Genomic DNA, 17,800 nt, shown 5'->3' with positions numbered 1-17,800 from the left:
TCAGGACTTTTTGATGCAATTTATGATAAAAGGCGTACATGTTTTTTCAGTCATTTGGACCAAAACCCACAATTTTAATGTTAAAAAGTATGTATGGTTCAAAATATCATATACCCACCAACTGCCACTCCGGACCTGCTACTCAGCGACATTTCCTACATTTCTGTCCACAGAACACCATCATCATTTATTGGGAACATCTCCCGTGTTACGGCAAGGGAGATATTGTCTTGTCGGTAGCAGATCTGAGCCCAGGTGGTGTAGTTGATACCTTTGTTGTTGGAAGATTCTTGGGCGAAAAGATCAGGTCTCTGTATATGGTTCATAACTCAGTATTGTCACTAAAGAAATCTATCAATTTTAAAACAAAAACATCCATTTCCTGATCCTCATATAATAAATATAAAACAAACCAGTATCACAATAAATATAATAAGAGCCATCACTATTGATGATTCCGAGTGGTCGGTCATCTTTCTACATCAGCAAACTCAAGAATGCGGAAGGATTTAATGTATTGGAAGGAAATTAAATACACATGGATTTAGAATTTGGTTAACCTTATGTAATACCCAAGACCAAGGTTTCAACAAGGAGTAAAACAAAACCTCATTTTCCGCCTAAGTGAGGAATTTATAATTTTCCTGTTCATCATTCAATAATATACCAAAAAAGAAAGAAATGAAATCACCCATTCAAGTAAACTGGGCACTACAATCAGATATAACTCCAAAGACTAGCAAATAAAACAGCCCCCCCTGCAAAAGAGGCAGTAAAAAAAGAAATGACACAGATCGATTCAGATTCCGCACCACATAACACATAATATTACTCTTTATATACAATTCCAAATCTAAACAAACTTGTCTCTAGTTCCTACAAAATCTCTACATAACCTCCATCCATTCATCAAAAGGCACTTCACATCTCATTCAAAAGCAATGCTTTAAAAAATCACCCGAAACCTGAATCATCCGGTTCTAATGGATGGCCCATTCTAACAAAAAATAATTAAAAATAAAAAATAGCCAAAACCGCTGAGTGGGTCAAACAAGTCGATGGTTCAATCGCTTGGGTCAATGAATCATTGACCAATTCAACAGTTTTTTACTAAAGACCAAATTTAGGATAAAATGGAACCAGTTGCCTGATGGTTCCCAGACTAAACAGTCCTACCATCTAAGTCAGCAGCGGTTCAAAAACATTGTTCAAAAGCAAAGACCCAATGCAGTTAGACACATCAGACCAGATCATAGAGGGATCCTGTCGAACTCGGGTTCAGTCATCACAAAACAAAACGGTGCCCACACTGTTCTCACAGCCATTGTCCTCACACTGTCCTGATCAATTTCTAATTGAGTTTCAAGTAAAAGTTGAGAGAACCTGCAGTTTTTGTTGTCTCTCCAGTCTCCATATTAGCCTATCATTATCTTCCTCCAAAACTATAGATTGAGTTCATTTTCTTCTGGTTTGCCCACTTCAGGAAGTCCTCCACAACATATTCTACATTGACATCTCAAGCTTCAGACATCCTTCGATCAAACTTAGTTCTTTCATTTTTTTTCATCTTTTTTTTGTCTTGTTTGCTAGGTTTATGGTAACAAATAGAAATTATTATTTCTAGGTAATGATTCAAAAGTTTTCAACATTAATGAAAATATTAATTTCTTACAAAAAACGTCGTATGTTTCTATTTAGAATTATTATTTCTTTGATAATGTTTTTATTTTTATTTAAAACATGGTTTTGAAAATCAGATCAGACCGAATGGTCAGACCAATTGACCCAAGAACCGGTCAGGCAACCGGTTTAGTTTCACCCTAAAACTGTTTCTAAGCTAAAAAAACGTTGACTTGGTCAATGACCCGCTGACCAAGGTTGTCAGACCATCGACCTGTTGACTCAAACAATAGTTTTTGGCTATTTTATTTTAATTCTTTTTTAAATCAGAATGGATTATCCACTCAAACCAGAGGATCAGACTATTTAACCCAAAAACCGGTGGCTAAAACGGTTCCATGTCCAGTCCAATTTTTAAAACCTTGATTTAAAACATTGCATCCTTTTTTCTTAGGATATTACGATTGCGTTTTGTATTTGGCCCATTGAGGCTTGGGTGAATTGCTATTTGATAAGATGGGCCTGGGCTTATTTATTTGGCTATTTCCTATTTGTATTTTAGCTGGCTGTTGTTTTGTTTGGCCCGTGGATTTTGTATTCTTTTCTTTTTAATTAATAAATTTTTTATTTTATAAAATGGAAAATACCTGTAATATTATCAAAATATTACTTAACGGGAATGCCTAATGTTAAATTTTGGGTTTTGAACACAAGAAGAAATTAGGCTGTAATTTTTTTTATTATATAAACATATGGGTTGTTTCAGCGGTAGTGCGGTTTTGAATCCCGCTATTAACATTTCTGTAAGAAAAGAATTATGTGATTACTTGAGGCTGTTGATGTGATATTGTATTGTTCAATTAATAGAGTAACGACCCCTCCCTTATAGGGTGTTAGACATTGATTAATACCAAAAAAAAGTTTAAAAAGAATATAAATACAGATGTATAATACAAATGCATACAAAATACAAGGTTTTACACTATAGATATTTGTATTTGTACTCCTTCCAAACTGAGAACATTTTAGAGGTTGAGTACGTTTCATTCTATAAGAGATCAGCCAGTTTCTCGACAAGCTAAAACAAACAACAATTGAATAAACCAGTAAACATGTTTTTTTAATTGTTAAAAGAAATTACAACATAACATTTAAAACAATGTTTTGTTCAAAAAGTTTGTGTGTTTTGCTATAATTAGGCTTCATTTGTTTGTAGTGCAAATCTGAATTGGCTATAATTTTGTACCTGGTTCAGTTTTGCATTTTTTTAACTATGATTGGCACTCCTATTTGATACAAAATTTGTATTTTTTATCTCATTTCCATTAACTAGAAGTGAAAATTAACAACATTCTATTTCACTTCTTACAAACAAATATGACAAAGGCAAATATGAAGCAAAAGTTACCAGAATTTATATTCAGCCTGATGCTGCTTGATCCGAGGTAGCTCTTGAACCAAAGTCATAGTCAGATAATCTTGCCAACTGAGAGGAGCCAAGGTGGAAGGACGAAGCCGCGCTCCAAGATCTGAAACCAAGAAATCGGTCAGAGGCCCGAGGAGTTATCTTCGGGTAGGTATTCTGATGCTCAAGTTAGTCAAGAAAAGTGGGCGATCAGGCCGAATAGTTAGAGAACGGTGCTGGTCCGATTAGAGTAACAGTATGGAAGTAGAAAGTTGGATTCCTTACCTTGAGTGGGAGGTACCTTTTTATATCCGAAGATCTGTGTCCTGGTCAAATAAGGCTTCCGGGGTTGTTGGGATGAGGTTGCCTGTCGAGGTCTTCGGGATAAGACCTAATCCCCAACGGAGTTGTCCTCATCCGCATGACGTTCTCTTCTCTTAGCCGCGCTTATCCATATGACGTGGTGCCAATGTGGCCGAGGTGATAAGGTGACTGCAAAGGTGGTGTCACCTGGGGCCAGCTCAACCATAACCAAACATAGTCTATTTGCACTCTCATGCATTTGATAAAAGTGCAAACTCAAATATGTTTAGTGTAGATACAAATACTTAGGGTTCATAAAAAGGCAAAATTTGTAATGGGAACAAATACAAACAAAGATTGGAATCTAGCTTTTTTATGTTGGCCAACTTTAAGTGCAAAGTTTGCTTCCGTTTTTTTGAAGCAGCAGAGTTTGCTCCTATTTTTGTACAAAAATGTATTCTTGCAAAATACCTGTAAAACTGAATCAGGTGCAAATTCGTTTCAATCCGGCATTTGCACTCTTACCCATGGTTTTTAAAACCAAACTGATCAGGGGTCCGGTTACCGGTTCGAACTGTCCGACCATTCGATCCAAACGGTTGGCCCGTTCTAACAAAAAATAAATAAAAAATTTTAAGAAATTGAAAAACGGTCAAAATCGTTCGAACGATTAACCGGTCGGTTCAGCGGTTTGCTGACCAAAATCATCCGCTTTGGGGAAAAACAGAACCAGTCAAGTGACCGGTTATCGGTTTTTCCAGTCCAGTCCAGTTTTGAAAACCATGCTCTTACTAAATACAGGCTAAAAATCTAAAGGCTCAATTTGAAAAAAGTACAAATACAAATATACACAGTACAAATACATACAAAATACAAGATTTTATACTCTACGTATTTATATTTGTACTCATTCCAAATTGAGCCAAAGTAAATGCAAATTTTACAACATGGTGGTAAGATTTGCATTCAGTAGTCTTGGACACTCCCACTCATTACTTGCCCCATTTTACAAAGGAATAATCTGGCTGCATATCAACCTTAATCCTATGAATCAAAACAAATATCTCAAGTTGTTCATAGAAAAATATCAAAGTGTTCCAAGTCAAATGCATCAAATTTCTTAGACAAATATTCTATTTTGAGCTGGACAATTATGGAATTATAGGAGACAGCTCACAAGCAATTGCTTGTAATTTGAACAAAGCATGAATCATGCCACATAAACAATTGAAAAAGTAATTTATTTTTCTTCATTTTCAATTGGGTTTGATTTCGCTTTTTTTGGGTCATTTTGAAATCATGACTTGTTCTCAGCTTTAACAGTATTAATTTAGCTTTGAAGGCAATTCATCATATTTTAAATTACAAAATTATAAGATACCTCACAGCTACAGGATTACAAAATTATAATGGTTGCCTCACAATTCAATAGATTCGTCACTTTAAACAAAATGTCAACCACATCACAAAAATAATTTTTCAAATTGATCATTTTTTAATCTTATGTCTTCAACTAAATATATATCTCTGCTTTTTTTTTGGGTCTTCTTCAAGTCATGACTTGTTTTCAGCTTTAACTGATTTTATTTAATTTGAGGCAATGCATTACAATCACATTTACAAAATTATATGATACACCTCACAATCACAACTACAAAATTATAATGCACACCTCACAATTCATAAAATATGTTACTTTAAGCAAAATATACATCATAAAAATAATCATTAAATATAAATTTTTAATATAAGTTGGGTTTCTTTCAATACTTTTGTCTTCAACTGCAAGATATTCCATTGAATCTCCTATTCTGGATCACAAGGAGAATGATGGATGTTGACTAAACTTGTGAAATAACATTTTTTAAAGAAAAAAAAATCAGCATGAAATAGGGTTGCTACTCTTATATGGCTATCTATTAATTGCTTAATGAAATTTTCAATTGATGCTTTTATAAGTAATGGTTGTCACATCCAGATTCCAGAAACAGATTAATGGTGTATCAGATGGGTTGACTTTGCGTATTACAATGTTACAGTGTTTACTGTAGGGAATAAGAGATGATGTAGGTTGTTATCAGAATATTTTGACCACAATATTCATGCATTGAACCACTTGACTTTGAAAAAAGATGATTTTATAATGTGATAATTTAGGCATACCCCATTTCTGAGAAATGGGAACCCTCAATCAATAGTCAAAGACTGTATTCTACAAACACAAAATGCCCTTGATTAATTTTGTTATTTATCATAGATGGAGGAACCTTTTGGTTGTTTCACAAACCATTGTTAAGAGTTGAATATGGGGTGATTCTGAATTCAGCCCCCATTTTGTAGAGCTGCCTATTTTTGACTATTGCCCTGTTTTGAGCGATTCTGGTATTAACCAGTGAATCAAGATTTTTAACTAAAGAAAATAAATAGCAGATAGTTCAAAATCAGTGGGCCGGTATACAAATATACTAAGCTCATTTTCAAGTATCACGTGCACGCATTTGATGAGGAAAGGGAGAAAAAACGAAAGTTTTAAGTAAATATGTGTGGCATCGATGTTACATATACAGCACTGTTTTCTGAGAAAATGGAGAAAATGGTGCTGCTGATGTATGAGTTGGAAGCATAGTTTTCTGAGAAAATTGTATCTTTTTTTCTATTTGGAAATGTTGCTGTTAGGTAGGACGTTTCTTGGAGCAACAACAACACTTTCTGTTTAGTACTAGTGCTTCATATCTGTCTTCAGCACAGGTACCCATTATAGTAAGTCCACATCATGTCCTTGTTGGTAGCAACGAGCTGCAATCTAAGAAAACGTCAAATTCAGCATTGCTCCAAACCACGCCTTCTCAATTTTCAAGGCATGGCTTGGAGCACCGTTTTTTATGGAAAAACGGTTTCAAACATATTGGCATTTCCTGGAACATCGTTTTTTCCGACGTGGCACTGATGTATCACCATTTTCTAGAGCAATGGCATCGATGCCAAACAGACACTAAGATTGCAAGTAACAAGAAGACATACAACGAAAAGGGTTAAATTCATTTGGACCTATATGGTCAATGCAATTGTCTTGGTTGAACGGGTTGACAATTCAACCACCCAGGTCAGTGGGTCATTTACCAAATTAACAATTTTTGGCAAAAGACCAGATCAGGGGTAAAACAGAACCGGTTGCCTGAATGGTTTTTCTGGTCCTACCGTCTGGATTAACAACTCAAAAACCATGGTTGATATAGTATTTTATAAAAATCGACTCAGAAGCTGACCTGTTTTTTTACTTCTGAGTGGCAGGTCAGCGGTTTAACCATCTGGGTCGAATGTATTGATCCGTGTGCTACCCACAAGTTTTTCCCACATCCCTAACCATAGAGCATCACCACCATGTATTGGAAACATCTCCCTATGAATGACAAGGGAGATATTCCCAATGCGCAGCTGTAATGTCTGTGGGTGGAGATGTGGGAACAGCTCATGGGTAGCAGATCCGAGCCCCAATTCAATCACCCGGGTCAGTGGGATGCTGACCAATTCAATGATTTTCAACAAAACTTCGGGTTTAAGGTTAACCCGGACCGGAATTATTATTGGATCTGCTATTGAAATTTTAATAAATTCAACCCAACCCAAATTCTATACTACATACAACAGTACAATAACAGAGCAGCTGATTTAACAAGCTACCTTCAACGTCATATGAAGAAACTTTGGTGTAGTTTTCTACTCCCTTGTATAGTCATACCTGATCTAGGTTTTAAACATCAATATACCAAATGTAACTACGCAATTTTTTATCCACCCAAAAAAAAAAATGTAACTAACATAATGCATTTATTTTATCATCCCTGTAGCATAATCTTCCATATTTTTTTTCTCTATTTCATTGAGTAAGCCAAAATGAAACTTCATTGATAAGTAATCATCATGATGGGAAGGGATTTTATAATTTAGAAGCAACCTACTTTTCTTTCCATTTTGGATACGTATATATTCTTTGTAGCCACTTTTAGAGCTGGGTGGAGAACATGTGAGGCACCAGAAATTGCATCGGAGAATGAAGAGGGGATAACGTATCAGAGAATGAAAGGGAAGGGGAAGGGGTTGTCTGCTCAGAGAAGAGCTTGGAGATGGTGGTTGATTCCAAAAAATTAATATTGGAATTTAAAAAATTCTATACATCACGTCGAGCAGATTGTAATGGAAGGCTAACAGATGCTACCAGCAGAGAGGATTTAATCAATTGTCAAAACAAAACTAGGAAATACTTTTTTTAAGTCAATTTCCTAAAATCTTGGGGGGCATTTAAAAGATTTACATTTTACTACTAATTATTATCTTTTTCTAAAGCATTTTTAGGATACTTATGGATGTAGTGTTTGTTTGAAACTTTGAACGAAAATACTTTTATCGGCGGCTAGAATTCCTCTTAATAGAATCCTCCTACAGCTACAGAATTTGCAGTTGTCTTCAACTACCACCACCGGCGTCATTATCATCAGCTACCCACCAATTGACACCATGCGCCAGCATAGTTTTGTCCGACCCCACTTAACGTAAACTTCATGCTGTTTCATTCAGTGACCATGCTGAGCAGGGTAACCACAATTTCAATTTCCATATCTCACATCAATTATTGTGGTTCAACTTCAACATAAGCAGGAAATATCAAAGGTCTGCCCTGTGTTAAGTGTGTTTGTCTGTTTGTCTGTTTGAGAGAGAGAGAGAGAGAGACAGACTGAAAGGGGGCCACGGTATCATAAAATCATTAACATAATGGTAAAACCAACAATTCGCACTAACTAGAGAAGGAAAGGGGAAAAGAAAAAATGGAGAGTTGGATTTCACAAAAATTCCAATTCAACCCACAGTAGAGAGAAAACGGATTACCCAGACACGCTAATAAAGCCCGGCCCACCTCTCCATAGTCTGACCCCATCACAAACAAATAACGAACGCCCCCTACAAACCAATTTCTTTCTTCTTTTCCGTTGAAGGAAAAAAAAAAAAAAAAACTCCCATAAATTGAGAAAAAATAATGAAGATTATAATGATAGAGCAAATATTATTAATATAATTGAAAGAAAACCACAGCCAACTTAACCCCTTCTCTTCCCCTCGTCACTTTCAGGTCTTCCCGATTTCCGGTGGCCTCTTCTATTATTCTCCAGGAACAAACCTCGGCAGTGTCACCAGTGTATTCACGCGTGAGACACCTTCAAGCGCAGACCATTCCTCTAGTAGTTGTGTATCCTCTGTTGCCTCCATTAAACCACCTTCCTCCTCCCCTTCCTCTGGTAGGATCTCAGCGCAGGTTTTCACTGTTCCTGATCGATCCAGCCTAGTTGGGGATGACGGCTTGTGGTTCTCATTGCCATCATCATGTTGGTCCAATGAGGATGGCTGCTCTTTAGTTTTTAGATAGGCAGTGGCTGAACTGCTTGATTCATTGTCAAGGAAGAGACAGACTACTGCACAATCATCAATCTTGGACGTTGGATATTTGAATCTCCATGCTCGAACTGCTGATTCCACCAAGGTTCGAGCTGCTGAGGACCGTGCTGGAGCTGAAGCTACTATTTCTACTACTTCCTTGTTTGAGAGTACATCCCAAACCTGGCCAAAGAAAGGAACCATGCAAATTATACAATTAAAGTGTGATCACCCAATCAAACCTGATCATTCCAACACACATACATTTAGACTACTAGTTTTCATGTTCAACAGTGATTAAATTGATGCCTTTAACTGAATGAATGGTTTGGTGTTGATAGAATTTCACAATGGACTGATGTGAAGGATATGAACTTGCACTGTAACAATACTCCACAAGTGACCAGAATAGCAAGTGAATACATCTAAAATTTACATTTTCAGTCTTAAAATATAAAAGCAATTCAGAGAGGGATGGTTCGATTTATTTCTTGGGCAGTTTCACTTTTACAACATGGGAGTTAGAATCAGACATGTTTAAGAATCTAACTATGCAAGATGAGGAAAAATGGATTCACTAACACATTTATGGAAAAGCATATACTATTAAAATAGTTCTTACATTTTGAATTCTAACATTGTATATACTTCCGGAAAAAGGATCTAAAATGTTGCCTCATGTACATATAAGCTGTTCATTTATGTCAAACAAGCTAGGAGAAGGGAAATGTTCCGTAGAAGTATCCCTCAATAATATGTAGAGTGTTGGAATCTGGAGGATGGCTGACACAAACATGATGTACATTTAGGACAATCCATGCAACATTCCTTTGGTTTACCTAAGAAAAGGGGGAAGGCTTAGGAAAAAGTAATCTCAGTGTGAAAGCCCCATATGGAAGCACTTGTCAAATTGAATTTTGATGGCCATCTTTGCGGGCCTAGTGGAAGAATCTACTAGAGCTGAATTGTCTGAGGTACTACAGGGAATACAGATTGCAAATGAGATGAATTTGGAAAATGTGGTAATAGAAGGTGATCCTAAAGTGGTGGTGAGATGGTTGAAAGAGCTGGAATCTGTAATTTGGGGCTACCTAAATGAGATGAAGAAATTTAAATGGTTGATAAGAATCATGAATTTGAAAATACAATGGGTGAGGACATCCAATGCTTTCGTTGATACTCTTTAAGCAAGGGGTGAATAGGGAACAATTGTATTGGGCACGGTTGTAATTGATGTAATTGTTTTTTCACTATGATGGGAAAGGTCACACCTCACACCTCGCACCTCTCTGGAATGCTTGTACTGATAATATTTGTACTGATGTCCACTTGTAATGCCGTTACTCACAGATTTAAGAAAAAGATAGTCCATGCAACATTGTTCATAGGTTACTATGTATGAATGGCAATTCAAAGAGAGTTATTCTGCTTAATGGACATTAGTCTCAAAGATGGAATTCAAGCTTTTGTTTCAAATTCTCAACTTAAAACACCACCATAGTTAAAAGTCCCACAACTTAAAACACCTCACAACTCTCTTAAGAATATGTAATACAATTTTGTCCATTAGTAACTTCTTTCTTAACTTCTAGTTTAAGGTGGCACTTTTTCAAGAATGTCTAGTGAAAGATTAAAAAATTGTGAAATTTTTTTTTCTAGTACTTGAGTCAAAAACAGTAAGGAATAAGAAATCAATTATTTCGGTGTATCTTCTTACCCCATCTGTAGCCAGAACTATAAACTCATCCTTCTCAGTGAGATGTCGATAAAAAATCTCAGGTACGGATATCAGACCAAAATCCTTGAGGCAGAAATCCCCAAAAGCCCGTGCCATTGCTAACCCAGGGGAATCATAATTTGGCAGCCAGACTCGAGCAACCTCAGGCTCATCCCTAAGGGCAAATACCCTCCCTTTACATTTCCGGATCCTCTCTGCTTCCCCTATAAGGAATATAAGAAAAAATAGTTAACACATTCTCTTTTCATAAATCCAAATCCATTTAATTACTTGCATGGCTCTAGTGATGAATATAAACATAGCAAGAATACCAATAGAAACATGCCTAAAATAATAGCTCACACTTTTGCATTTATGAAAAGCCTAATTTATCAAACATCTCAATAATTTATTACTTATCTATTCTAACAATAAAAATTTATATCAACATGGTTAAATATATTGTATTGTTAAATGCTAACAAAAGTGAGAAAGGATTTGGCCTTGATAACAAATGATAATAACATTAACTCCACAAATGTTTGTCTTACACTGGCAGTCCCAAGCCCAGATAAAGAATGGTTGCATCAGGTTGGAAGTTGGCATCAAAACTTAGCCAAACTTTTATCAACATGGTTCCTAAGCTGTCTTTTCATGCAAATGAATAGAATGAAATGGCAAAACAGGATTCATGCAGTTGATCCCATATGGTTGGAACAAGGGTTGGTGCTAGGTTCTGGTTGGCCAAATTTCATTACTTACTTTTGCTTTAAAATAAAATGTTTTCATTTCCTAGATTTTGGGATTAGTCGGTTAGGGTTAATCATCTTTAGCATTAGAACATATATGGGGCAAAGTTATGATGCTTTAGGAGTACTATACTTAAAGTTACACTGAAAAAATCTTAGGATTAGCCTTTAAACTTTAAGATTGTTGATGCACATACATGCATAAATGCATACATACAATATTTACATTTCTATGCAAAATGAATAGACATGTGGGTTTTGGGTCAGTCAGTTAGCCCAAGGCCTCAACCCTAACCCAACCCCAAGTTAAGTCAGGTTCATATTTTTCAACCAAACCCAACATAACCCAACTTTTTCAGGTGCAGTGAGGACTAACCCAGCCAAAGTTGCAGCATTAGCTGGCTTACATAAAAAATGCATCTGTCTAGGTGACAAGGCATCCTCCTAGGCCACAAAAATCACATAGCAGGAGCTATATTGTATAATATTATTACAGCATAGATACATATTATTGCTATATTTGTTAATAATTATATTTTTATGCTTTCTTTAAAGGTTTTACCATTAAATCTTCTCTCCCTCCAAACCCTAGCCTGAATGCCAAGGTTTACATAAAAAGGCGTCGGTCTAGGTGACTAGGCACCCTCCTAGGCCGCAAAAATCACATAGCAGGAGCTATATTGTATAATATTATTACAGCATGGCTAAATTTTTTTATTCAGTAAAAGTTGGGGTGCAACACGAGGACTTGAACAGGAGGTCACAGCATGGCTAAATATTATTGTTATATTTGTGAATACATATTATTTTTTATCCTCCCTCCACCCTACCTCTGAATAAATATATTTTTATCCTCTTGTAATTTTTTCATTTTCGTTATTGTCTTCTCTTAAAAATTGTGTATTAGTATAAAATTATAGCCTTCTATAGTTGATAATAATTAACCTAGAATTTAGTTTGCCTTTGTAAAATTCTATCACATAGGTGACTAGGCACTCCACTATCACCTAAAATCAACTAGATGCATTGACAAGTATGGCTTGATTTATAATGGACATCATCCCATTATCCCTTTATGGTCCTCATCAATTAGCGTTCGTCACATAAAATATCTTTTAAAATGTTAAACTTAATCCTGATATTCCACAATGAAGGGGAATAACTGGTTAGGCTTCCCATTTTTATATATTCAGTGAAATTTACAATTGGATAGTAATTAGATAAGATTTAAGGAGAAACAATATTGCAGTTTAAGAAGTAACTAAAGGAGAAATATTGATATTTGACATTATACTTTCAACATGAAGAAATTTTGTATTCATAAAATAGAAAAACATGTAAATGGAATTCCATAGTGGCTCCTTTAAATGCTTGAAATTGCCTTTTTGTCTCCGATTTTGATCCAAATTTTCAGTTTGAATTCTTACTTTAGAGAGCATTTGGTTTTAAAATGGCATTATAGAAGTGGCATAAGCAACACAGAACTGCAAAATGCACTTCGTATTCTTCTTTTTTTTTTGGTCTTGACTAAGACTCAATCTTGAAGAAATCTTAACCTGATTAAGGAAGTTACCTAATTGTTATCTTCAGCATACAAAGGCAGTTAGAACTTTGGGTAATAATAAAACAGATATAGTTCCAAATTAAATAGGATAGAGATGTACTTGGCAGATTTGGTTTGAGGTCCACGGTCAACTGAACTGCAATAAGAGAGTTCTCCTGATTTCTTGTACCCAATACAGCTCTAGAATCTCCAACATTTCCAATGACAAGATCTTGACCCTGTAATGAACAATGAAGGCATTGAGAATATTGTAAGAAGTCATTAAAATTTATTAGGATCAAGATTGTGATGCATATTACCTGCTTGACCAATGTGACAGCGGTTGTGCCACTGCAGAAACAATCAATATTTGGGTGAAGTCTCAGTTCCTTGTCCATAACTTTGAAAGCTTTCAGGAATGACTCTTTCAAGGTATGATAGATTTCTGGGTGCTTCTCCTTTTCTTCAAGATCCACAGATACCCTAGATTCACCACCTGTATGCATATAGGCATTTTCTTCAGAGCTCATACTTCCCATGATGCTGCTGCTGATTTCTCTATACCCATCTTCGCTACCTCTGGTTACTTCCCAGTGGGCACTTAGCTTCAAAGGAAGAGAATCCCTCACTCTTCTTGCAACCATGTGACCATTGGGACCATGGCCATCAAAAACACCACAGAAAACAGTGTCTGTTCGTGAACCAAAATTCTGGACATACAGATGAATTCTTTTAGGAATATATTTAATATGGAATTTAAATTTCCTGTCCAGCTTGCACATGCTAGTTATATTAGGAAACTAAGAAACTAGATGATGTGCTAGAAGAGAAGTTGGATATTCTCCATAAACAAGGAAGCAAAGGGTAGAACAGTCTAATTTCCATATGATCAAATGCATCATTGACAGACTCATCCACTACAACATTGGCAAAAATAAATGCACTGGGAAATATACTCTGTTTCAACTTTATAAATATATACATATTTTTCTTTTTTACACTAAAGGAGTATTGAGATCAAGTGAAATAATAGGGCTAAAGTAACATAACTCACTAACTGAGGCTGATTGCAACACACAAAAACAACAAAATCAACTCCATCTTTCCAAAGGAAAGAGTGACCTGATCATCAAAACAGTTGAACAGATTAACTTGGACTAGTGGTAGCATAATTAGAGAAAAACCTTGCATCATAAGATGAAGGAAGAGAACCAGTATTTTAAATTGGAAATAATATTCTAATGCCAAGCGAATGCATAACTGTACAAGAAAAGTAAAAAAGAAAATATGAAATTAACAACAAGAAAGAGATGAAGTGTTATAACAGATGGGAAATAAAATCCAAATATAGAGATTAGAGAGTAATTAAAATTACAAGTTGATATACATGAAAAAGTACAGTATCTGGGCATCAACCCAAATCCAAATAAAGCATTATTAATTGAGTGAATATTCTTCCATGTTCCAATTAAAAAGGACATAAATCCAAACATACAGCATGATCACGGACCATATAAGGTAGAAAATTGGTTCCAACAAAATGATAGCATAGCATATTGAGAATCTAAGATTCGTACCTCCCATACAATCATGGCATCTTGATTAGTCCCTTTCTTCCCTTGTTGGGTAAACAGCGAAGCAACTTCGCTACCTCCATTCAGGAACATTCTCCCAGGAATCCTATGCAGCTGCTCTTCCCTCCTCGAGTCAAAGGAAGAACTCCGCATCCCAGGCTTTTTCCGCATGTTCTTCCTCTTCTTAGGAGTGGATGTCGGAGAAGAAGGGAGCGAGCTCCCCCCATCCAATGATAAGCAGGACCCCATCCTGAGGGCCCTGATTATATTCAGTAAGCACTCCAGACCAGCGTAACACCCACAGCCTCTATTTTCAATTGAAGGCTCCGTTAGAAATAAATCGGATTTCCCCTTTCTGCTTTCAACTCCTTGATCGTGTGCAAAGCCACAAACCAGATGATTCACCTTTCGTCTGACCCAATCGGAAGAACTTCAACGCCCTGAGAAGAGACGAAATTTCTACTAAAAATCCTGAAAGGCCGGATTTTTTGTGGGATGCCCTTCAACTGGCTTAAAGTGCAAAGCCTGAAATCCTTGATGCCTCTTTTCTATTTATCTTCCCAACAATTACTAAAGGTTGAAAAGGTACGGCTAAAAAGTAGACGGTAGAAGACGATACAATAGCCGAGAAGTAATTCCAACACGATCAAGGTACTGTAGAACGAAAACGAACTCCAATATCCACAGCAACTCCCTTTTTCTTACTGATTCAATCACAAACGCAATATCCCAACAACACCAATTATATTGTCTGCGGCATAGAGATCAATATACGAAGTTTACGATCCCTTTGCATGCACACTGAACGCAACAACAATTTCTCTTCCTTGATCTCAAACTTATCCCTAACCTTTCCCCTTATTGAAACAATCTAGATTCAATAGCTTCCGCCAGAACAAGAGATCAAACCACAAACAGAGCCCAAAAACAGAGAACTTTCCCCGATCTTGTAACTGACCTTCTTCCTTTAAGAGATCGAGCGCAACATCATTGCTAAACGAAGAAAAAACTTACCGAAATTAGCCAATACTTCTGACAAAAAAGCAGAAAAAAGGAAATCCCGAATCCTTAGGAAGAAGATGTGCTCGCAGATCAGCAACCTACCATCCGGGCCAGATCGAATTCAATGAAAGTAATCCGTCCGAAAACAAAGTACCCCCATGCAGAGATAGCACAGTTATATCGAATCCACTAAAAGTTAGAAGAAACCGCGCTAGATCACTCGAGTAGGACGTGATATCTCTTCAGAGCGATCAAAGAGAAGACATTATTAAACCAGAAGACCAACTCGATGAAATCCTCTTGTCTGCAAATCACCCACCCCGTTCGTCGCTTTCAGCTCGAAACAAGAACCGACGAGACGAATAAACCAATCGATCAATAGCTTCTCGTCGTACAAATTGACACGAATAAAAACAATAATAAAAGCAAGGCAAAGACGGATCAAACAGAGAGAGAAACCCTAAAACTCTGAACGAAGATCAAGAGAAGGTAGGAATAAGCAGTAGCAGCCATTGACGAGATCTCTGAACAAAACAAGAGAACTTCTCTTTCCAGCTTCTCGATGCTTGACCGGATCGAGATTCCAATTCCAATTCCATGGCGTCTGTTTCTCGTCTTCTCTAAATTTTTATTTCTTTTTTATTTAATTTCCATTTATCATTCTTATATTTTTCCAATTTTCTTTATTTTTCCTAAAATCTTATCCGAAAACCACGAACTGTAGATTTGGCGGGACTGATTCATTAGTTATTTATATTCTTCGTATTTTACCCTCACTATCCTAAGTAATTAACTTAATGCCATTACCTTCCCTCTCTTTTGAGAGACTAACCTAACGGTAATCCACATGACGAAACATCGAACTTGCAAATCAGAACCGTATACTCTCACTAAATCTGATCTTTGTGCCACTCATCAACGGTTCTGATTTTCGATAATTAATCTGTCAAACTGGAATAGTTGGTTGGATTAGGATGAGAGTTTGTTGGATTTACGAGTTTGCCCTTTTGGCTTTGGATAAGAAGAAAGCATCTGATTGACAGACACGGTGTTCTCTGGTTGTTTAATTGGGTCCCACACGGAGAATCAACATTGAACAGCGTGGCACCCACCGGCCATCAGACATGTTCCGACTTCCGAGATTAATTTAATATGGTGTCTCGGGTTTACCGGATAATATGTGAAGACACGTCTCTGTTGCAAGCAGTTTTTGACACGTTTATTAAATGGGATTGCATGGTTGTATTCGGACTTCGGAGAACCGTTTATTATGGTTTCTAGGGTTCATCGGATAATGTTCAGATGAAGCGATGTAGATGTGACACGTGTCTCTACCAATTAGAACTGGTGTTCAGCGGAAATCTAGATAGGATTCCATTTTTATGGTCTATAGGTGGACCTGTATCACCACTCACCAGGTAGACCAACTGCAACTTGCAACTTAGTAGGATATTTTGGTTTATGAATGGTTATAGAACCGTCATTAATTGGTTCTGTTTCATCTTTAACTTGTTTATTGGTCTACTGATTTGATCAACGATTCGCTGATTTGGATGGTTGAATTATTGAGCCATTCACTCCACATAATAGTTTTGACCATTTTTATTTTAATTGATTTTTAAAGTTTTTTGTTTTGCAAATTAGAATGATCCTTCATTCAAATCAGACCATTGAACCATTAACCCAAAAACCGATAGTCCAAATGGTTCTGATTTCATATCAATTTTTAAAACATTGTGTCTAGAAATGTTAACAATTTGGGTTTGATACGGGTTTTCCTCAATCCAAACCCGACCTTCCATGTGCCATTTATGGTATGTCTATGCTGACTAAGCTTATATTACAAATATTTCAATGTAGCGATGTCAATGAATCGGGTTCACCATGAGCTTAGCTCAAACCGTAACTGACTCAAAACCCGATCAGGGCTGTTCAACCCTAACCCAGAGTGTTGGGTTAAATAGTTAACCCGGCAATTGGCCGATACCTCCTTTATTGTTAGGGATGTTAGTGGGTCAGAGTAGGTAGTTAACCTGTATTGATTTGACCCTACTGGGTTAGGGATAGGTTAGCCTTGGTTGCCATTTGGGTCAGGTTTGGGTTGAAACTAAACGTTGTCAAACCAACGCACTGATTTTGAATATATAACCTTAGTTTGGTTGAATATATATGTATATATTATTTGTTGGAGCGGGTCAGATCGGGTTTGGCATCGCATGTTATTTAATTGGGCAGGGTTTCCAGATGGATTTTATTTGAGTGATAACCATACTAAACCCGACCGCGTTGGCCTTTATTGGTATACAACTTCTAAAACAAGAAATTTTGAAAAGTTAAAACAACGACTTACTTGAAAGATGATAACAAAGAAAGTGACTTTTCCTCAAAAATCATTTTTCCTTTTCTCCATTTTTGTACTATTTATGGAGTCTTTTGGATTTATAGCATCTAAAATTGTTT

General features: G+C 36.4%; 1 protein-coding gene across 2 annotated transcripts; it reads right to left on the bottom strand.

Annotated features, from left to right (window-relative positions):
- Nucleotides 1–8,058: 8,058 nt before the first annotated feature.
- On the bottom strand, nucleotides 8,059–16,050 carry LOC104589352 (putative protein phosphatase 2C 33). 2 transcript variants are annotated; one of them, XM_010247644.3, is made up of 6 exons: nucleotides 15,443–16,050; nucleotides 14,342–15,331; nucleotides 13,085–13,474; nucleotides 12,886–13,003; nucleotides 10,473–10,696; nucleotides 8,059–8,938 (listed from the first exon to the last, which is right to left on the bottom strand). In XM_010247644.3, the coding sequence occupies exons 2-6, from the start codon at nucleotides 14,585–14,587 to the stop codon at nucleotides 8,483–8,485; spliced, it is 1,434 nt and encodes a 477-aa protein (XP_010245946.1). In that variant the 5' UTR covers nucleotides 14,588–15,331; nucleotides 15,443–16,050; the 3' UTR covers nucleotides 8,059–8,482. The 2 variants fall into 2 exon arrangements, with proteins under 2 accessions (XP_010245946.1, XP_088752500.1); XM_088896374.1 differs by lacking the exon at nucleotides 15,443–16,050 and having other exon boundaries at nucleotides 13,085–13,886; nucleotides 14,342–14,606.
- Between the last annotated feature and the right edge of the window lie 1,750 nt (nucleotides 16,051–17,800).

The sequence above is a fragment of the Nelumbo nucifera genome, chromosome 1 (genome assembly GCF_055504915.1).
Source record: "Nelumbo nucifera cultivar China Antique chromosome 1, China Antique-T2T, whole genome shotgun sequence".
Classification (NCBI taxonomy): domain Eukaryota; kingdom Viridiplantae; phylum Streptophyta; class Magnoliopsida; order Proteales; family Nelumbonaceae; genus Nelumbo; species Nelumbo nucifera.
The sequence above is the reverse complement of the archived record's forward strand: the minus strand, read 5'-3'. Positions and strand labels throughout refer to the sequence as shown.